The following is a 15,612-nucleotide window of genomic DNA, read 5'->3' on the forward strand; positions in this document are numbered from 1 at the left end:
AGGGACTAAAGCTTTATGGGAGGGAGAAAATTTGAGCAGAAATCTAGTTCTTGTTGTTAAAGTATTTAAATGAAGATTGTTGCTTAATAAATAGTGTTTACCATCCAAACTATCAAGAGCAACATGATCTTGCAGCTCACAGCAGTAAGGAAGAGTGAAAATACTGCTACCTCAGGAAGTGATGTTGAACAGAACAAAACTGTCTGGGCTAGGGTTGAAAACACAGTACATACTATTAAAGTTCAGTGTGTCCTTCCAGTTTCCACATCTCTATGACAGAGATCTTTGTTATGAAGCACTAAATAAAGAGTGATACCTATTATTATACTAGTTATTATGGTAATAATAGGTATATTATTAGAAAATACCATGCAACATTTGGTCCCAGCTTTGGTTCTGAATGTCAGATCTTCTTTTCTCCCAGACATACCCAACATTTAGAAGTTTCTGAGTTCATAGTCAGCTTTAAGCTGAAGCTAGGCTGACTTCTGAACTTTTGCATATACAGCTGGCTTACTGCAAGTCAGGAAAGGGCATACAGGGAGACTACAGCTCTTTGTAAAGGGCAACAACAAATGCATGAAATACCAACATAAAATACATCTAACTTATGCTGCATGGTTCATTAGAAATCTTGGCTCAGAGAGGGTTGTTCTTAAATGATCTTCAATAAAATCTCTTACCAACCATTTTCTTTGTAGCCATTCTAGTAGAGTTTATCTGCAGTTGCCCTCAGGATGCTGTGCTGTATCTGTGAGCATCTACATTCCAGTTGTGAAATCTAGATTTGGGTCAGATTTTTGAGCTTGGTCTTCCAGAAACTAGTAGCTCCCTTCCAACACACTGGATCAGACCCAGCTCCAACAGTAAAATTTATAGCTTGCATCCACTGACTTGCCTTATGGCTAAACAAAACATACTTGTTCAGACAGAAAAACTCAGCACCAGTGGCCACTCTGCAAGACCGAGTAACACTAGCACAAGAGAAGGTTATGAAGCAGGTGACAGCAAGTATTTCTTGTTCATGGTCATCCAAACCTCCTTTCCTCAGACATTCCCAAGCATCTTTTCCACTTACTTGCACAGCTGCCCAGTGCACAGGGCCTGATCAAGGATGGGAATGGCAAAGGTGGGCACAGTGAGGAATTGACGATGATGAAACCCCCGGTTTCCAGCACCTTTCTGCAAATGGCATTTCGACTCTGGATGCCCTCTCCACAGCTCACTGAACACTAGGAATGGATTAAGAAACATTAGGAACAAGGTGTGTTAAAAGTAAGAGTGTGCTCCTTGTGACACACACCTCCTCAGCTCCCATATCCACACTGCACACTCATACCATGGTACGTATCAGTTACAGCTTTCAAAATATCACAGTGGAATAAAGCAGATCAGCACCTGGCCATTCAGTTACAAACAGAGCAGGCACAGTAGGGAGATGAAATAAATTCTGTTTTTTGAGGCTTTGAATCTTCCCACACTCCTTTTAGCACTTTTTTCTCCTAGATGGTGTGCCTGGTTTTAGTGGTATTGTGCTACAGCACAAAGCTTGTCTTTACACTTTGTTTCTATACGTCTGTGTCTGCTGGCTGGAAAAACTCCTGCTCATACCCAAGAACAGACCACATTGAGTTGGACTTCATAGATACATCCTGTTCTGCTAAAATCTGCCTAAACTTAATCTTTGAGCTTTACCATTGCAGATCTGTTAGAAATAATAAGTGGATGAGTGTTTCAGATACCAGTGAGTTACCTCAGCCTGGTAGTTACCGCACATGACTTAATACAAAAGAGTTTGAACCCTCTAATACCAGACTGTGGTGCTTGATGCACTAGTGGGCATTGTTCAATAGATTTCAGCATGACTGTTTTATTTCATATTTATGTATACAGCATCACAGAAAGTGAGAATACAGGGAGTTCCATCGCACTTGAACCCAGGCAGCAGTCTGTAAAGGTGCTGGAAAGTGGGCTGAGCACTCTAAAGTTGGTAGCACAAAGTTACACATGTGCTTCTCTTACATGCAGAAGTACACATGTGGTAATGAGAACTGGAGATGAAGTGAGGGGGAGAAAACACCAAAGGATAAGAAGAGAAAAACCATGTCAGCCTTCAACTGAAATGGGGAGGAATGAAGTCAGATTTGATTTTGGTAAGTGTCAGTATGCAGAAATGCGAGTTGTATGAATGTTCACATAAGCCATGTAGCAACTTCTTGTGAAAGACGACAGATCGGGAATAGAATCACCATCGTCACTGTTAGAATGGCTATATGTCTCCTGGCAGTAGACTTCACGAGAACATCCCCTTATTTGACTAAAATGTCAAGATAGATGAACATATGAAGGGTGCAGGTGAAGCTCCATGAACTGAGAGGTTTTTCTTTCACAATTAAGCAAATTTCCACCTCCTGGGAAAGAGAGTGGTGGCAGAGATTGCAAGTTGAGGAATGATTTTCATGCTTACTGGCATTAAAAGGTAATGGTAATTAAATGGTAAATTAGAAGGTAAAGGTAAATTATATTTTCAGTTATACTGTCATAAATATAAAGAGAATTTTTCTTAAGCTATATGGAGCCAGAAAGGGAGCCTGGGGACGTGCAAGAGACTTCAGTAGAGTGAGTTTGTTCTGCCATTCCTAAACTGAAGGAAGCAAGTAACTAACTAACTCAAAATGTGTCCTAGAATGCGAGAGGCTTGGTATCTGTATTGATGTGCCTATAGCAGACTGCAGGAATCCCTCCTTTCTCTTTTCTGTATTATAAGGAAATGTTGGAGTGGCCTCAAGAGGAAAAGACTATTGACATCAGAACAGCCAGGCTCTGGGAATAAACAGCATTTAGCTTGGAGAAGTAAAGATTACTCTTCGTTGATGCCTTGGATGAACGTATGTATAGGCATGAACAGAGGCAGGGATTATTGTTTTGAGCATGGCTTGTGTTTATACCAGAAGGGAGGTCTTAGTGGTTTGACTAGATGGCTAAACCACATTTGTGGAGGCAGTCTCCAAAGACGAACATTGAGCTAGATCACATCCCCCACCAGGGTTATAAGAAAAGATTACAGGACAAAACTGGACATAACATGCTTTGTGCAGTCCGAGCTCATTTGACTCCTCTATTCCAGGTGACCAAGGAACTCCATTGCCAAGAAAAGCACAATACTCACAAATACAAATAATGTACCTCTGTCCAGTCAGAGAGAAGCCATTCATTGGGACAATCCTCATTTTTGCAAGCTTGTTGGGTAACTGGTCTTGGCATGGAGCAGAAGGTTTCTGGCAGCTCTAACAAGCTTCCATCTGCCAGGTGCTGCTTACAAAGTGCATCTCGCTTCTGGAAACCCCTGCCACATGTCTGTGAACACTGTATGAGATGATAGTCAGTCACCTTACATCACACTTGTACCATCGCAACTTGCATTAAAAAATTACTTGTGAATTTTGGGAAAAAAATAAACAGTTTGTTCAAATAGAAAATAAATTTTAAAAAAATCAGAGACATCAAAACAGACTTCTTTTAAAAATGTCAAAATTATTTTGGAAAGTGGAAGCAACTCATTTTGCTCATATTTAGAAAAACTGTTTCAGTATTTCTGACATGTTCTATTTTCAGGAGTTTGTACAAAAGACATGGAAACAATGGGTCAGAATTACAGTATGAAGGTGGAAAAGTTGTCCTTTCCTGTAACCACCAACTGGAAAATGAGACACTTGGACACGCTGTGGAGCACCTACATCCTAATGTCTCTGTTTGCGCTCTATGTTACTGACAGTGCCATAGAAAATGGAAAAGTCTTCTCCAGCAGTAGATGATTCAAGACCTTCATTTCTAGGATTTGATTATACATATTAGATAACAGTAGCTATGAACTAAATAATTAGCTTGAACTAAATATTCAAATATAGCTTATTAAAAAAGGGTTTGCATTAGTAAGAAAAATGAATGGAAATTTGAGTGTGACAAATAAAAATTTCACCAGTTTATCCCTTTGCTTTTTCTTCCTCTTGTAATTTTCTCATTTATAGTTTCTGATCTGCATAAGGCCTATTGCTAGTACAGCTCAAAACTTAACTGTCTAGTCCAGATGCCTGTACTTGAAGACTTCTTGCATTATGGCATTTTTCTGATTTTTAATTAATGCAAAAGCTGTCTATCAGCCACAATCTGTTAGTCTCAGTAGTTGGTTTATAAGGTTAATATAATAAACCATTAAATATCTATGCAAACTTTTTATATTTATGGCTGTCAAGACACCAGTGTGTACTCTTTACAAAACATAAGGGGGAAGGTTTTTTTGAGTCAAAGTAAATTGGCATGATTAATATTCAGAGAACCCACCTCCCCTCTCTCTCTAACGTAAATATGCCTCTCTCTATCCATTTTCTCCCCAAGCAGGGCAGGAAATTTTGGCCAAGCAGATTTAACAGCTTTCCTGAATCTTTTTTGTAAAATTGGCTATTCAGCCCTTCTTCCTGAGGATTTTCCTCTTGAGGCTGGTAACAGGCTCTGTTTTTCTTCTCAGTCTAGCCAGCTCAACTCCTTTTCTCCTTTCTCCTAGTTAAGAAGGGAGAGCTTGCACTACACTGACATGACCAGGAGGTGCTTATAGCTTGCAACATGGGAATTATGCCTGAGAAGCAGAAAACCATATGAAGAAGTATTAAAATTTATACTTAAGCTGTTAAAAAGGGACTGTTTCAGAAAATCTTGCAGTTGTGAAAGGCCCTTCTCTCTTAGATAGAGACAGCGGCATAAAATTTAATGCTAGGCTGATCATTTAGGATATACATTTTCCTTGAAAGACAGAAAGGAGGTGAAGAAAGACATATTCATATTCATTCTGGTTTGCTCTCTAATGAGTAAAAATATCTGTTGTCCTACTTACTTAGAATGCTACAAAGCTCAAAGGCTTCAAAAAAATTAAATAAACCAATACTTTAGTTTTCAACAAAAGAAAACATTTATCAATGTTTCATTCAAGGACAAGTCATTCCTGAGGAGAGAGTAAATCAAGAAAAATATGATTAAAAGAATTATTTCAAGATTGCCTAAGGACTGTCATCATATAGCAGAGCCAAAATGGGTTGGGCACTGTATGAATACAACAAAACCATGTTCCTTTTGTCAGTCAATCAAATCCCAGGAAGTCTCCCTCTCTTCCATCACTACCAGAAATCAGAGTAAACCAAAACAGATCTTTCCTTGCTTCTTGCCCTTCAGTCATTTACATAGCTTTGTTCTGTGAAGAATAAATTGTAACCAACACCAAACCCTATTGCTAAGTGCCAGAGAGAGCCAAACACAATAATGAGATTCCTTGTTTTCCACAGGAATGTTCTTTTAACAGAGTCCTGGGCTGTGCCTGTACCTGTATTTCACCTCTGGAGCCTTTGCTATGCTGGGCTCTTTGCGGATTTTTCTCTAGTGGAAGCCTCCAGCCCTCACATTTTTCCAAGAAAGGGAGTAATCAGTGACAGCAACATCTGCTTGTGTTTACAGGCAATATGAAACAGTAGTTTTTAGAGGATCCTCATTCAGACATATCCCATCCAAATAACTTGCTATTTCACTCTGGTGTTCAGAAAGATCTCACAGCACTGTTACAACAGAGAAGGGTGCTTGTATCACAGGGTGCTTTCAGCTCACTCACCCAAGTAGATAAAGTGTGGCTGTTTGAACTATGTCTCCTGATGATATTCCTGGTCCCCACAGCTTCTGAGCAGAGCCAAGTCCGATATCCCCTGACATTCCTTTACAGGGGATCTGGGACTTTGCTAGGGTACCAACTTCCAGAGTGGCATCTCCTCAGATCGCTGACTCATTATGCCTAATTCAACAATTAGCTTAAGCAAACACAAAACAAGGCTCACTGACACCAAATAAGACAACCTACACACCCAGTTCTGCCAGCCAGTCATTTCTGGTTTTGTACTGTGCCTTTTCCCATATGCTGGCATAAGTGAAACAGAGTGGAAAATTAATCTAGGCCAAAGCTAATTGTATTTCTGGCTAGCTTTATCCAGGACCACTGCATGATTGCACAGCATTTCTGGAGATAAAAAGGAGTGGGTGCTATAAGGGCAAGAAAGAGATCCTCACAGCAGCTATTTTCTCTTTTCGTAGAAGTGCTGGCATATGTCATTCTAAACTGCTGGTGGAACTGCTGACATTGGCCTCTCTCACAGCAATCATTACTTTAGTATCTGTTCTGCTCATACAACAATCTGTAAATGACAATTAACACAAAGAATTGATGGCCACTGTTGAAAGCAGAGATGGAAATAGGCCTTCCCTCTGCCTCAACACATACTTATGATCTTCTATGCACAGGCATACAATGCACAGGATTCAGGCAAACATACCATTTCCATTGTTTGGGAGTCAGGGAAACTGGTCTCTTCTTAAAAAAGTTGGGTTTTTTTTGGTTTTTTTTGGAAAACCCCCAGTTATTAATGAAAAATAAAGGGCTAGGCAACTCTTGCTCAGCATTATAAGTACTACTGGTTTGGGGCAGTAGCTGAATGTTTGAAAAGATGTCATTTTTTGGTCAGTCCTGTTTACAGGACCAGTTGAGGAAGGGGTTGTCCTTACCCCTCAGCTCTCCCAGGTGGTTTAATTTTGTATTGCCCTATGCTCAAGGTGGTGAGACTGCAGCAGTACAAGTTTTGGCTTCACTCTCAAAAATGCATTCTATGCTATGACTCTACAGTAAGATAAAGCGTCTGCGAAGGGAGAAAACATTTTTCTTTCAGCAGGCCTTTCAGTTGCTTTCTAAGGCCTGACACTTAAAGATTTAGCAAGGACTTTTTATAATATGGAGAAAAAAGAGCTAGAAAAATATCTGAAAATGTTACCAGTTTTCCCATACCATTGTCAAGACATTTTTCTAATTATCTTTGGAGCAAGGATAGCACTGAGCAGCTAAAAAAGAATCCTGGGACTAAGACTGTGGTGCTTATTCAGTAATGAAACAGAGGAGGATGAAAATTTGCTAATGGATGTCTTGTTTGAGGTCTATAGAGTAGATAATTATAGGGCCTTGTAAAAATGAAATCTTATATCCACTTTCCTCCAGAAGCACACTATTGAAAAGAAGATAAACATCCTAATGGATTTAGCTAAGAAACAGATCTATTTAAAAATAAATAGTCTTGAATCTGCAAAGAGATATTAAAAAAAATGGCTTCAAATGTTACAACACTGATAATTATTGTATGTTTATCTGCCAGGAACGCTGGGGCTTCTAACAACATTTAAACTGGAGAACCCTTCCTTAACAGGCATAAAAGACGTAAGAAAAGAAAACATTGCTCATTGCAGTTTAAATCTTTTGTTTGCTTGTTTGGTTGAAACTATTGTGAGAGAGTGCTCTGAAAAACATGATGAACAGCACAGATGAGACCAAAGAAATGGCTTCAAACCAAGCTGTATGGAGAACAGATGTTACTCTGTAGTGTCGGTGAAGCATTAAAGGACCTTCCTTAGAGTGAAGAAGGCACATGCCTGCAGGGCACTCCATCTCCCCATATGTGGGGAACCCTCTCAGGCATTTGGGGAGAGGGGGAAGAGTTGTGGGTCTCTTAATGAAAGGAAAGAAACCCTCCTGCAGGATTCCTTCTCCTAAAGGGCTCCTTTGTACCTCTGCTGAATGGTTGGAGCTCACCTCCAGGAGAAGCCCCAGACACTCAAATCTTGTCCAAATGGTCTTTTCACTCACATATCCTAGGAGCCAACAACAGCTGTAATAATTCCTAACTGGCCTGACGGTGCAGGTTTTCACATGGAGGTCATCCATGGGAAACCCGCATGAGACTGAACTGCAAGGCCTCACTTTCTTACAGGGTGGAAATAATTGTACACAGATTAGTGGTGCAAAGGAGGAAGACAGATGTCTCTTAAAAATGAGAGAATGGAAATTTATTTGATGGATTAGGCTTTTGCTTTTTTTTTTTTTTTTTTTTTTTTTTTTCTTGCACTATACTTATCTAAACAAAGGCAAAAGACAGTAGGTAGAGAAGTGCACTTTTTGTGCTGTTTTCTCTCAGTGACAGGTAAGCGCAGGAAACAGTCCATGCCCATGTAGTGAGGAGCTACGTACAGAGCTGGCTCTCCTGCGAAGCCTGTGGAAGTAAGCGCTGAAGGGCTGTAGAGTGACCTTTGTTAAGCTGCAACAATGAATTGCAGCACAGGTTCTCTCTCTCGACCCAGCCCAGAGAATCCAGCAGCTAACACAAAAAGTGTCAACTGAGCAGCTTAATTCCTGATTAATATGCTTGTTAAAGCCTTTATACTTAATCGAGCTCCCTCCTCCCTAAGATCTGCTACAGCTTTCAAAAACACAGCATATTTGAGAGTTCCTGAGCAGATACAAACATGGCTAAAACATTAATTTAGACAGGTGGAAATATGTGTGTTTACACTGTAGAGGAAGATGTTCAAATATTGAAAAAAATCTGTTTGGAAATAGCTCTAGTGGATGCTATTTCAGTACCATTGGTAGTGGCCTATAGCTAATGCTTATTGTTAGCAGAAAGACAATTTTCAGCATGCTGTAATGTAAGTCTCTTCTGAGAAAAATAAACTTACAGAAAATTGCTTTCTGTAAGAGCTGTGGCCAATTATAGGACTTTAACAAGCATAGGCATTCCTTCTAGCATATCCTAACTTTGAAATACTTGACTTTATTATGTACTAGTAGAATCCTCTTTGCTATTTACAAATATAGCATTTATGTATGACTATAGCTTTGAAATATACAAAATTACAACTAAGCAAATATGTATATGTGAATATTAGTAAACAAATTAAAGCATGGAATATAACTGAATTGTTTTAAACATAGGACTAATGCCATAGGTAGTTATCTAGCTTTAACAGAATATCAGGCTGGCATAAATTTTTGTTAATGGAATAGCTGACCAAACCCAAAGCTCTCCCATGAAGTACAGCTTCACAGATTTAGCAGCTTCATTAGATGAGTATATTAACATCTCCCTGTTGATTAAGTAAAAAGAAGATTTTATAGATGAAGCCTGGATAGGCATATGTAAGCACCATGTCAGGGCTCATAGTTTTCTTATAGGATAGAATGAATCCTTGCACCCAGCAGAAGTGAAGGCCTTTTGAAAGCCTGTACCTCCACCACAAACAGGTTTTTCCTTTACCCCTGACAAGAAGGCAGGGCTCTTTCTTCCTGTGTAGTATTGTACCCAACAGAAGTATCTTTAAGTCTGTTGAATTGCACAAGCATTTTCATTTGCAGGCAGACAGCAGCAAATAAACTCATTTCAGGTTGCTTTCCAAAGATGGAAAGGCTCGTACAGAGAGCTGTATAGAGAGCAATTTTCAGATTAGTGTAATAAGGCATCCACCTCCCGAGGGAACGTGACTTTGAGAGTTTGAAGGATGAGTGTTTCTTGTCCTAAACTAAATTATTATTTGAGAATATACAGAATACCCGACACGCTTCAGAGATTCTCTCCTTGATCATTTGTATTCCTAGAAACTTTGGCATTGCTGGCCAAATCCATTCACTGCAGCTGACCATCATATTCCAGGTATTTTTGTATGGAATCTGTAGCCAGCTGTTAAGAGTTTCCTGTAACATTGCACTCAAAGTATAGTCATCATTTACCTCTGAAAATGTAGATGAATTTTTTAAAAGAAAGGAATGAACACTTTTTCAGTTTTCTAATGACTCATTGGAATGATTAACGAATCATCTTGATGGGCTAGACCGAAATGATTTATCAATAATGCATGTAATGAGTACTCTTAGCAGGCATAAAATGAGATTACACACACATTCTTACCTCTTGCCATTCTGTAGGATACCAGGAGGGTGGGCAGTCAAAGCGATTACAGGCTCGCACGAGGGATGGCTTAGGTTTGTAGCACAATTCATCTGCCAAAATCACGGTCTCGTTGGTCTCTCTTGATAGTAGATGAGAACAGAAGACATCTCGTGTCTGTAATCCAACTCCACAGGTAAGACTGCAGGTACTCCATTTCCCAATCTCCCATCTGTGAAGGGGTAAGGCAAGGAGAGAAAACCTTAAGCACAGAATAAAGTCACCTTCAGTTTTCTCTTTTTATACTGACAGATGGAGTGAAGAAGCAGTAAATGAAAGGGAATTCTTCTCTGATCACCACCACCCTTCTTGTAGCTGCAGGATGAGGCTGAGAATAATATTTACGGTTCCTCTGCATTTTCAGTTCTCATCGAAAGCTCTTGGCCTTTGGGACTTCTGCAATATCTCTGAAACAGTTTTGTGTCCTAAATTAAGTATTTGGTGTGCAGGAGCCTGGCCAAGGTATTGCAAGACTGAATGGATTTAATTAGCTGGGATTTTTACTGTCTTTACAAAAAAAATTGAAGATATTAACGAAGTCCATCAAAGAAACGTTATCAGTGATTCGCTGACCAGGAATTTCTTTCACAAGATCCAGTTGGGATGCTCCTGACTGACTTTTCCTTGTTGTGGAGGTAGGGAGTGCTAAGGCCTTGAGAGATGCAATGGGAGAGCAGGGAGTTTCTTTTCAACCCCTGGGTGAACATCTGTCACTGAGACAGCCCTTCTCTGCACTAGCTATATAAATCTTAGATCAACAGGATTGTTGATGTCTGAATTTCAGTGTTTATCTCATTAAAACCAGGTTTCTGACGTTTGAACTGTACTGAAGACAACCTCTAACTCTGTCAGCCATACACAGAAAACTGCTTACAGTATTAGGTCTTCCACTCTTGTACTCTATTAGGGCATGTCAGAGATATGCAGAAATGTGTACATAGAAAAATCCTATATTCAGAATGAGAATATAAGAAAATAGGCTTCCCATCCACTTTATGCAAAAGATTACACTGACCTGGATATAGTTCCACACCCAAAATAAAAGTATGAGAGTCACATACTGCCACTTTTTCTAATCCTGAATAATAGCTTCCCTTCCTGCATGGTCATTGAAACTGATTGCTGAGGGACTAAATTAAACATTCAGGACAAGGAAGGCTCAGAAAACTTGCCCTATGAGAAAGCAAAGCCAGGAAAAAACTAAAGAGACTGATTATGAAGAAAGACACCCTCAGGCTCCAAGCAGGATGGAGGTGGACAATGAAGGGAAGTTATGAAACATGTCAGTAGCACCAAGCAGAATTTGTGGACGAAGCAGAGGAAAACCACTCTGACAGCCTGAGATCAGCAGTTGATGGAAACTGCTCGGCATATTTAAGATGCACCATACTGGTAAACACATTATTGAAATAATCATTCAAGGTTGTGTCATCCTACAGTCACAGAACAGTTCTAACTTCTCTATTTATTTTATAAAGTTATTTAGAGCATTTGTTCCCACCCTCTCAGTAATGCCCATAACAAATTGAAACACCTAGGAGGTAAGAAATACTTTTTCCTCCCTAGCTGATAATGCTGATGGACCAAAAAGCCACATTGGTCCCTTTCTGTGCTCCATCCACTGATGACATTCTCCGATTTTATAACAGGACAGGATTATGTCCTGAGCATCACTGTAAACACAAATGACACTGCAGCTTGCTTTTAAACAACAACCTTGGTTCTGCTAGTAGCAATGATAAAAATCTGTTTAACCCTTTCTAACAATTAAATACTGAGTTAGAAGTTGACACGGTCACATTCCATGCCGTAATATGCTGAGGGCCAATAAGCCTGATATGTGTACTGGGAGCTTTGTAGCTGTGGAAAAGGAGTGACATCTGCAGCCGGTTAAACTAATCTGGAGTATGTTGTCCATATGAATGACCTTGGGGGAGAGGTCTTCCCAGATTTTCCCATAAAATCAGTCAGAATTAATGTGGATATCAGCTACCCTTCAGTTTTGGCACAATTTAACATAAGATATTTGAGTAGGTGCTGAAAAGAAGGCATTTTCTTATTTCAGAATCTATCTTGATACACGGTTAGTTGCCAGAGTTTCTATTATTTAAGTGATGGTAATGGCTGTTGCCTCCAGCAACTCATTGTTTGTTAAGAGTATAAGTGCCCAATGTTTCTTTTGGCAGTTTGCATCTCAGGGGCTAGCAGGCCACAAAAACTCTGGACATCTTGGCATCTGCAGAAGAGAGTGTCTGTTTCTTCTTCCAGAAGGAACACGGTATTTCAGTGAAGAGAAAGGATTTATTTTTCCAGTGTTTGAAAAGACTGTTGCAGGTTGCATCTGTTGCCTCACCCATTACATCAGTTTGTTCACAATTCTTTCCAGTTGCTTTAAACAGGAGATTCCTTAGAGGTGCTCAGGAAATTGGAGGTCAAATTTTCTCTTACCCCACTGACTTTTATGAGCTTTCACAAAGTAAAGAATGTAGGGCACACCATAGATGTGCAAAGTGGAGTAGGGATGTGCAAGTAACCAAAACCACAGAAGATAGATATGATTGACAAAATTTCAGAGTCCTAAAAAACACAGAGAAAATCAGTGATAATCTTACAGAATAGAATCACAGAGCTGTAGAATTATTTTATAACAGCTAAAGGTGCTTGCAACACTTGAACTAATACTATCCTACCAAATTTACAATTTAGTTTTTAAACTACTTGTACTGTTGGACATAATAATTTGTTGTGTTTTGTTTTTTTAAATACTGGGTTTTTTTAAATACTGATTTTCTGTAGCATCATAGTTTTACCATTACTGTAGAGTGTTATGTGATGCTAACTGAAATAATTCTTGTCTTATTTTGTATGGTACTTAACTGTACATTCCTGTCTCTTTTTTCTTTTGGGTGTTTTGGCCATACTGAACTGACTCTTCCAATGTGTATGGCATACAAAAAGATAATAATGCCATCATGTCCAGCATGCACGTGACAATACCAGAATTAAAAATCAAGTAGGAAATAATCCTATACTTTAAAAAGTGAATATAGTAGTTACAGAATCAAGCTAAGGAAACCTTGTGCAAGTGAAACTGGCATCTTTGAGATGAAGTGCTTGTTAAGGTGCAAACTTCAGGAAAACTCTACATACTTGCCAGTTTATAGCCCAGCTGAAAGTCATCAACTTGGTACTTCCTGTATTGCTTCCCAGAGACAGTGAAGAGGTGACATAGTTTTAATCTGAAACATTTTTTTCATCCCTTCTTCTATGTCCTCCACTAGCACCCAAAATCATACTAATATGTAGCAACACAGAAAAATGTCCTTTTGGCCTTACAGCAGGATGCTGGCACATCTGAGCCCCTAAACTCCTGGCTTGTCCTAACTCTAGGTCTATCAGTTCATTAGTTGTCTGCCTCCATCTCAAAATACCTAAGTAGTGGTTATGTATTTAAGCACAAACTAAACTTTTAAAATATTTCAACTACTATACTTAATAAAAAAACAGAATTCAAAAGGTTTTCATCCTCTGCAGAGACTGACATACATATAACACGTTGAATATTTGAACTAATTGAAGCAAAAGTATATTAATACAAAACCACAGAGACATTTAGAGGTGGCTAACAGAGAGGAATGGAACAGGAAAAAGGCAATTCATAGGGCTGGATGTGTTGAAATAGGTACATGTATATTAGTGATACATGTATTAGAATACACATATATGAACATTTTTCAAATCAACATAAATGGAAACAAGTTTCCACTGGAAATGTAGAGGGAGCAGAGGATGGTCCCAAAATACAGCTTATTTCAAGTATCACCACAAACTGAAAATACAAAATGGATTACAGAAACTTTTCACTTTCCAAATGAACAATATTCTGCTTCCAGCAGACTGTTGTGATGTCTTAGTAGTTTTATTAGAGCTGGTGAAGTATATGGAGACGTACAATGCACATGAAAATACACAAACCGAGTAGTGAACCTGATCTGATGGCTCAAGGCAATGGTTTTCCTTTAGGTTTTCTTATACACAGTGCTAAGGGTGTGGTCTAAAAACTGGACATAAATTCGTGAAAAGATCAACTCACCAGAGCACTAAATTTCTTGTACTTGCAGGAACTATAAACTAGCAAAGTAAATTAATAATAGACAGATTTCAGTAGCAGAAAAACATCAGTCAGGAAATCTAACAGTCAGTTCATATTATGACTTAGACTAATAATCTGTATTAGACTAATAATCTGATATAGTATTAAGTATCTGATATAGTATCTGAATTAGACTAATAATCTGATATAGTATTAAGTTTTGGAATTAAAATTTTGGAATTAAAATTTCTAATGGGCTGACAAGAAACTGTAATTTTCTGGAACAGTCTCATTAAATAAAGCAGTGCTTAAGCATGCCTTACACATGCACTTAACTTCAGGTAAACAAGCAGTTTCCGCAAATAATCATGGTCAGTATGTTTTAAAATGTGAGTATTTGCATCTCTTTTGAATAAAGAAAGAGAACAATTGTGGAGCTCAGGTTGCCAAAAAAAAAATAGGTCAAATAATCTGGAAATCTTGATTCCTTTCACAGCACAATTATTCTATATCATTAATATGTCTAAACACATTAGAGATGCTTTCAAACAAAAGCTTAACCATGCTATTTCTAATAAGGAAAATTATCTTGACATAGTTAACAAAAATCTTGCCTACAAACTCTAAATTAAACTTCATCATGTTACACTTTAATGAGTTTCAAGTTTTTTGAAGGCCCATATATTCAACTAGAATATAGCCTGGATATTTGTGATCAATTTCAAGTTGCTTAAAAGGAAAAGAAAAAAACTTCTAACACATACATGAGCATGAACTTCTAAATAGTTCTATACATTTAATTGTAATTAGAAATGAACTATCCTTCTTTCTTGTGACAGGAAAAAAAAAATAAAAAAAAATCAATGTCATATTGTGCCCAAGCAGTTCAGGTGAAGAATGGGAGGATCAAGTGAGCAGGACCTTGTTCCTGACTCTTTGCTGAACTCCAGACTGCTGAAACAAGGGTTAGCCTGGGAGTGTCTAAATATACCCTTTGAGTACAGTGGGAAGACTCAAGTAAGTGCTGGGCTGGATCATACTCTTCTCCCATGTGTGGCTCAGCTTCACATTTGCAAAACTGAAATAATACTTTTTTTTTTTTTTTTTTTTTCCCGTCATCCATGTTGTCTGTTTAGTTTGTGGTCCTACAGCAGGGATGATCTCTTACTCTGTCTTTATCTACTGCCTAGCACAATGGGACTCTTGGCTTGACAGGAGTGTCTAGGCATTAGTGTGTTACAAGTAACAACTGGGACAACAATGCATTGTTGCCTCAGTTTTGCTAGCTAGGTAGACCAGAGAGTGGCACCAGTTAATAAGCATCTACTCATGGCAGAAGAAGCTGCTAGAATTAGAGTTGTTGCCCCAGTGGAGCCATAAGCCTTCAGAACAAAGCACTCTTGCATCTCCATAGTCAGTGTGCAAAAGGTAATTGATGTAGGTAGAACTTAGGAAATGTATAGTCTTGATGCAAAGAACTATGGAGCCAACAGCCTTGGATCAGACTCTGTACACACAGTATTTATAGTAAAACCCAAAATATTCTAAGCTGTTAAGTGTTATATGTAAAGAATATTTTCTAGAGAGATATGATTTCATCCTGACAGAATCCCTTCAAGCACTGCCAAGAAAACTGAACACTGCAGAGAAAAAGTAAACACACTT

At 38.7% G+C, this 15,612-nt stretch overlaps 1 protein-coding gene across 2 annotated transcripts in view; it reads right to left on the reverse strand.

Moving 5' to 3' along the window:
• The window catches only part of ADAMTSL1 (ADAMTS like 1), a 217,249-nt gene that overhangs the window by 54,437 nt on the left and 147,200 nt on the right, over positions 1–15,612 (reverse strand). For both annotated transcript variants that reach the window (XM_026866332.1, XM_026866331.1), the window contains 3 exons: positions 9,816–10,026; positions 3,187–3,366; positions 1,079–1,232 (listed from right to left, as the gene is read on the reverse strand). In XM_026866332.1, the coding sequence (XP_026722133.1) occupies positions 1,079–1,232; positions 3,187–3,366; positions 9,816–10,026 (545 nt within the window). The remainder of the gene's footprint in view (positions 1–1,078; positions 1,233–3,186; positions 3,367–9,815; positions 10,027–15,612) is intronic.

Source organism: Athene cunicularia (assembly GCF_003259725.1).
Source record: "Athene cunicularia isolate RWA chromosome Z unlocalized genomic scaffold, athCun1 chrZ_part2, whole genome shotgun sequence".
Lineage (NCBI taxonomy): Eukaryota > Metazoa > Chordata > Aves > Strigiformes > Strigidae > Athene > Athene cunicularia.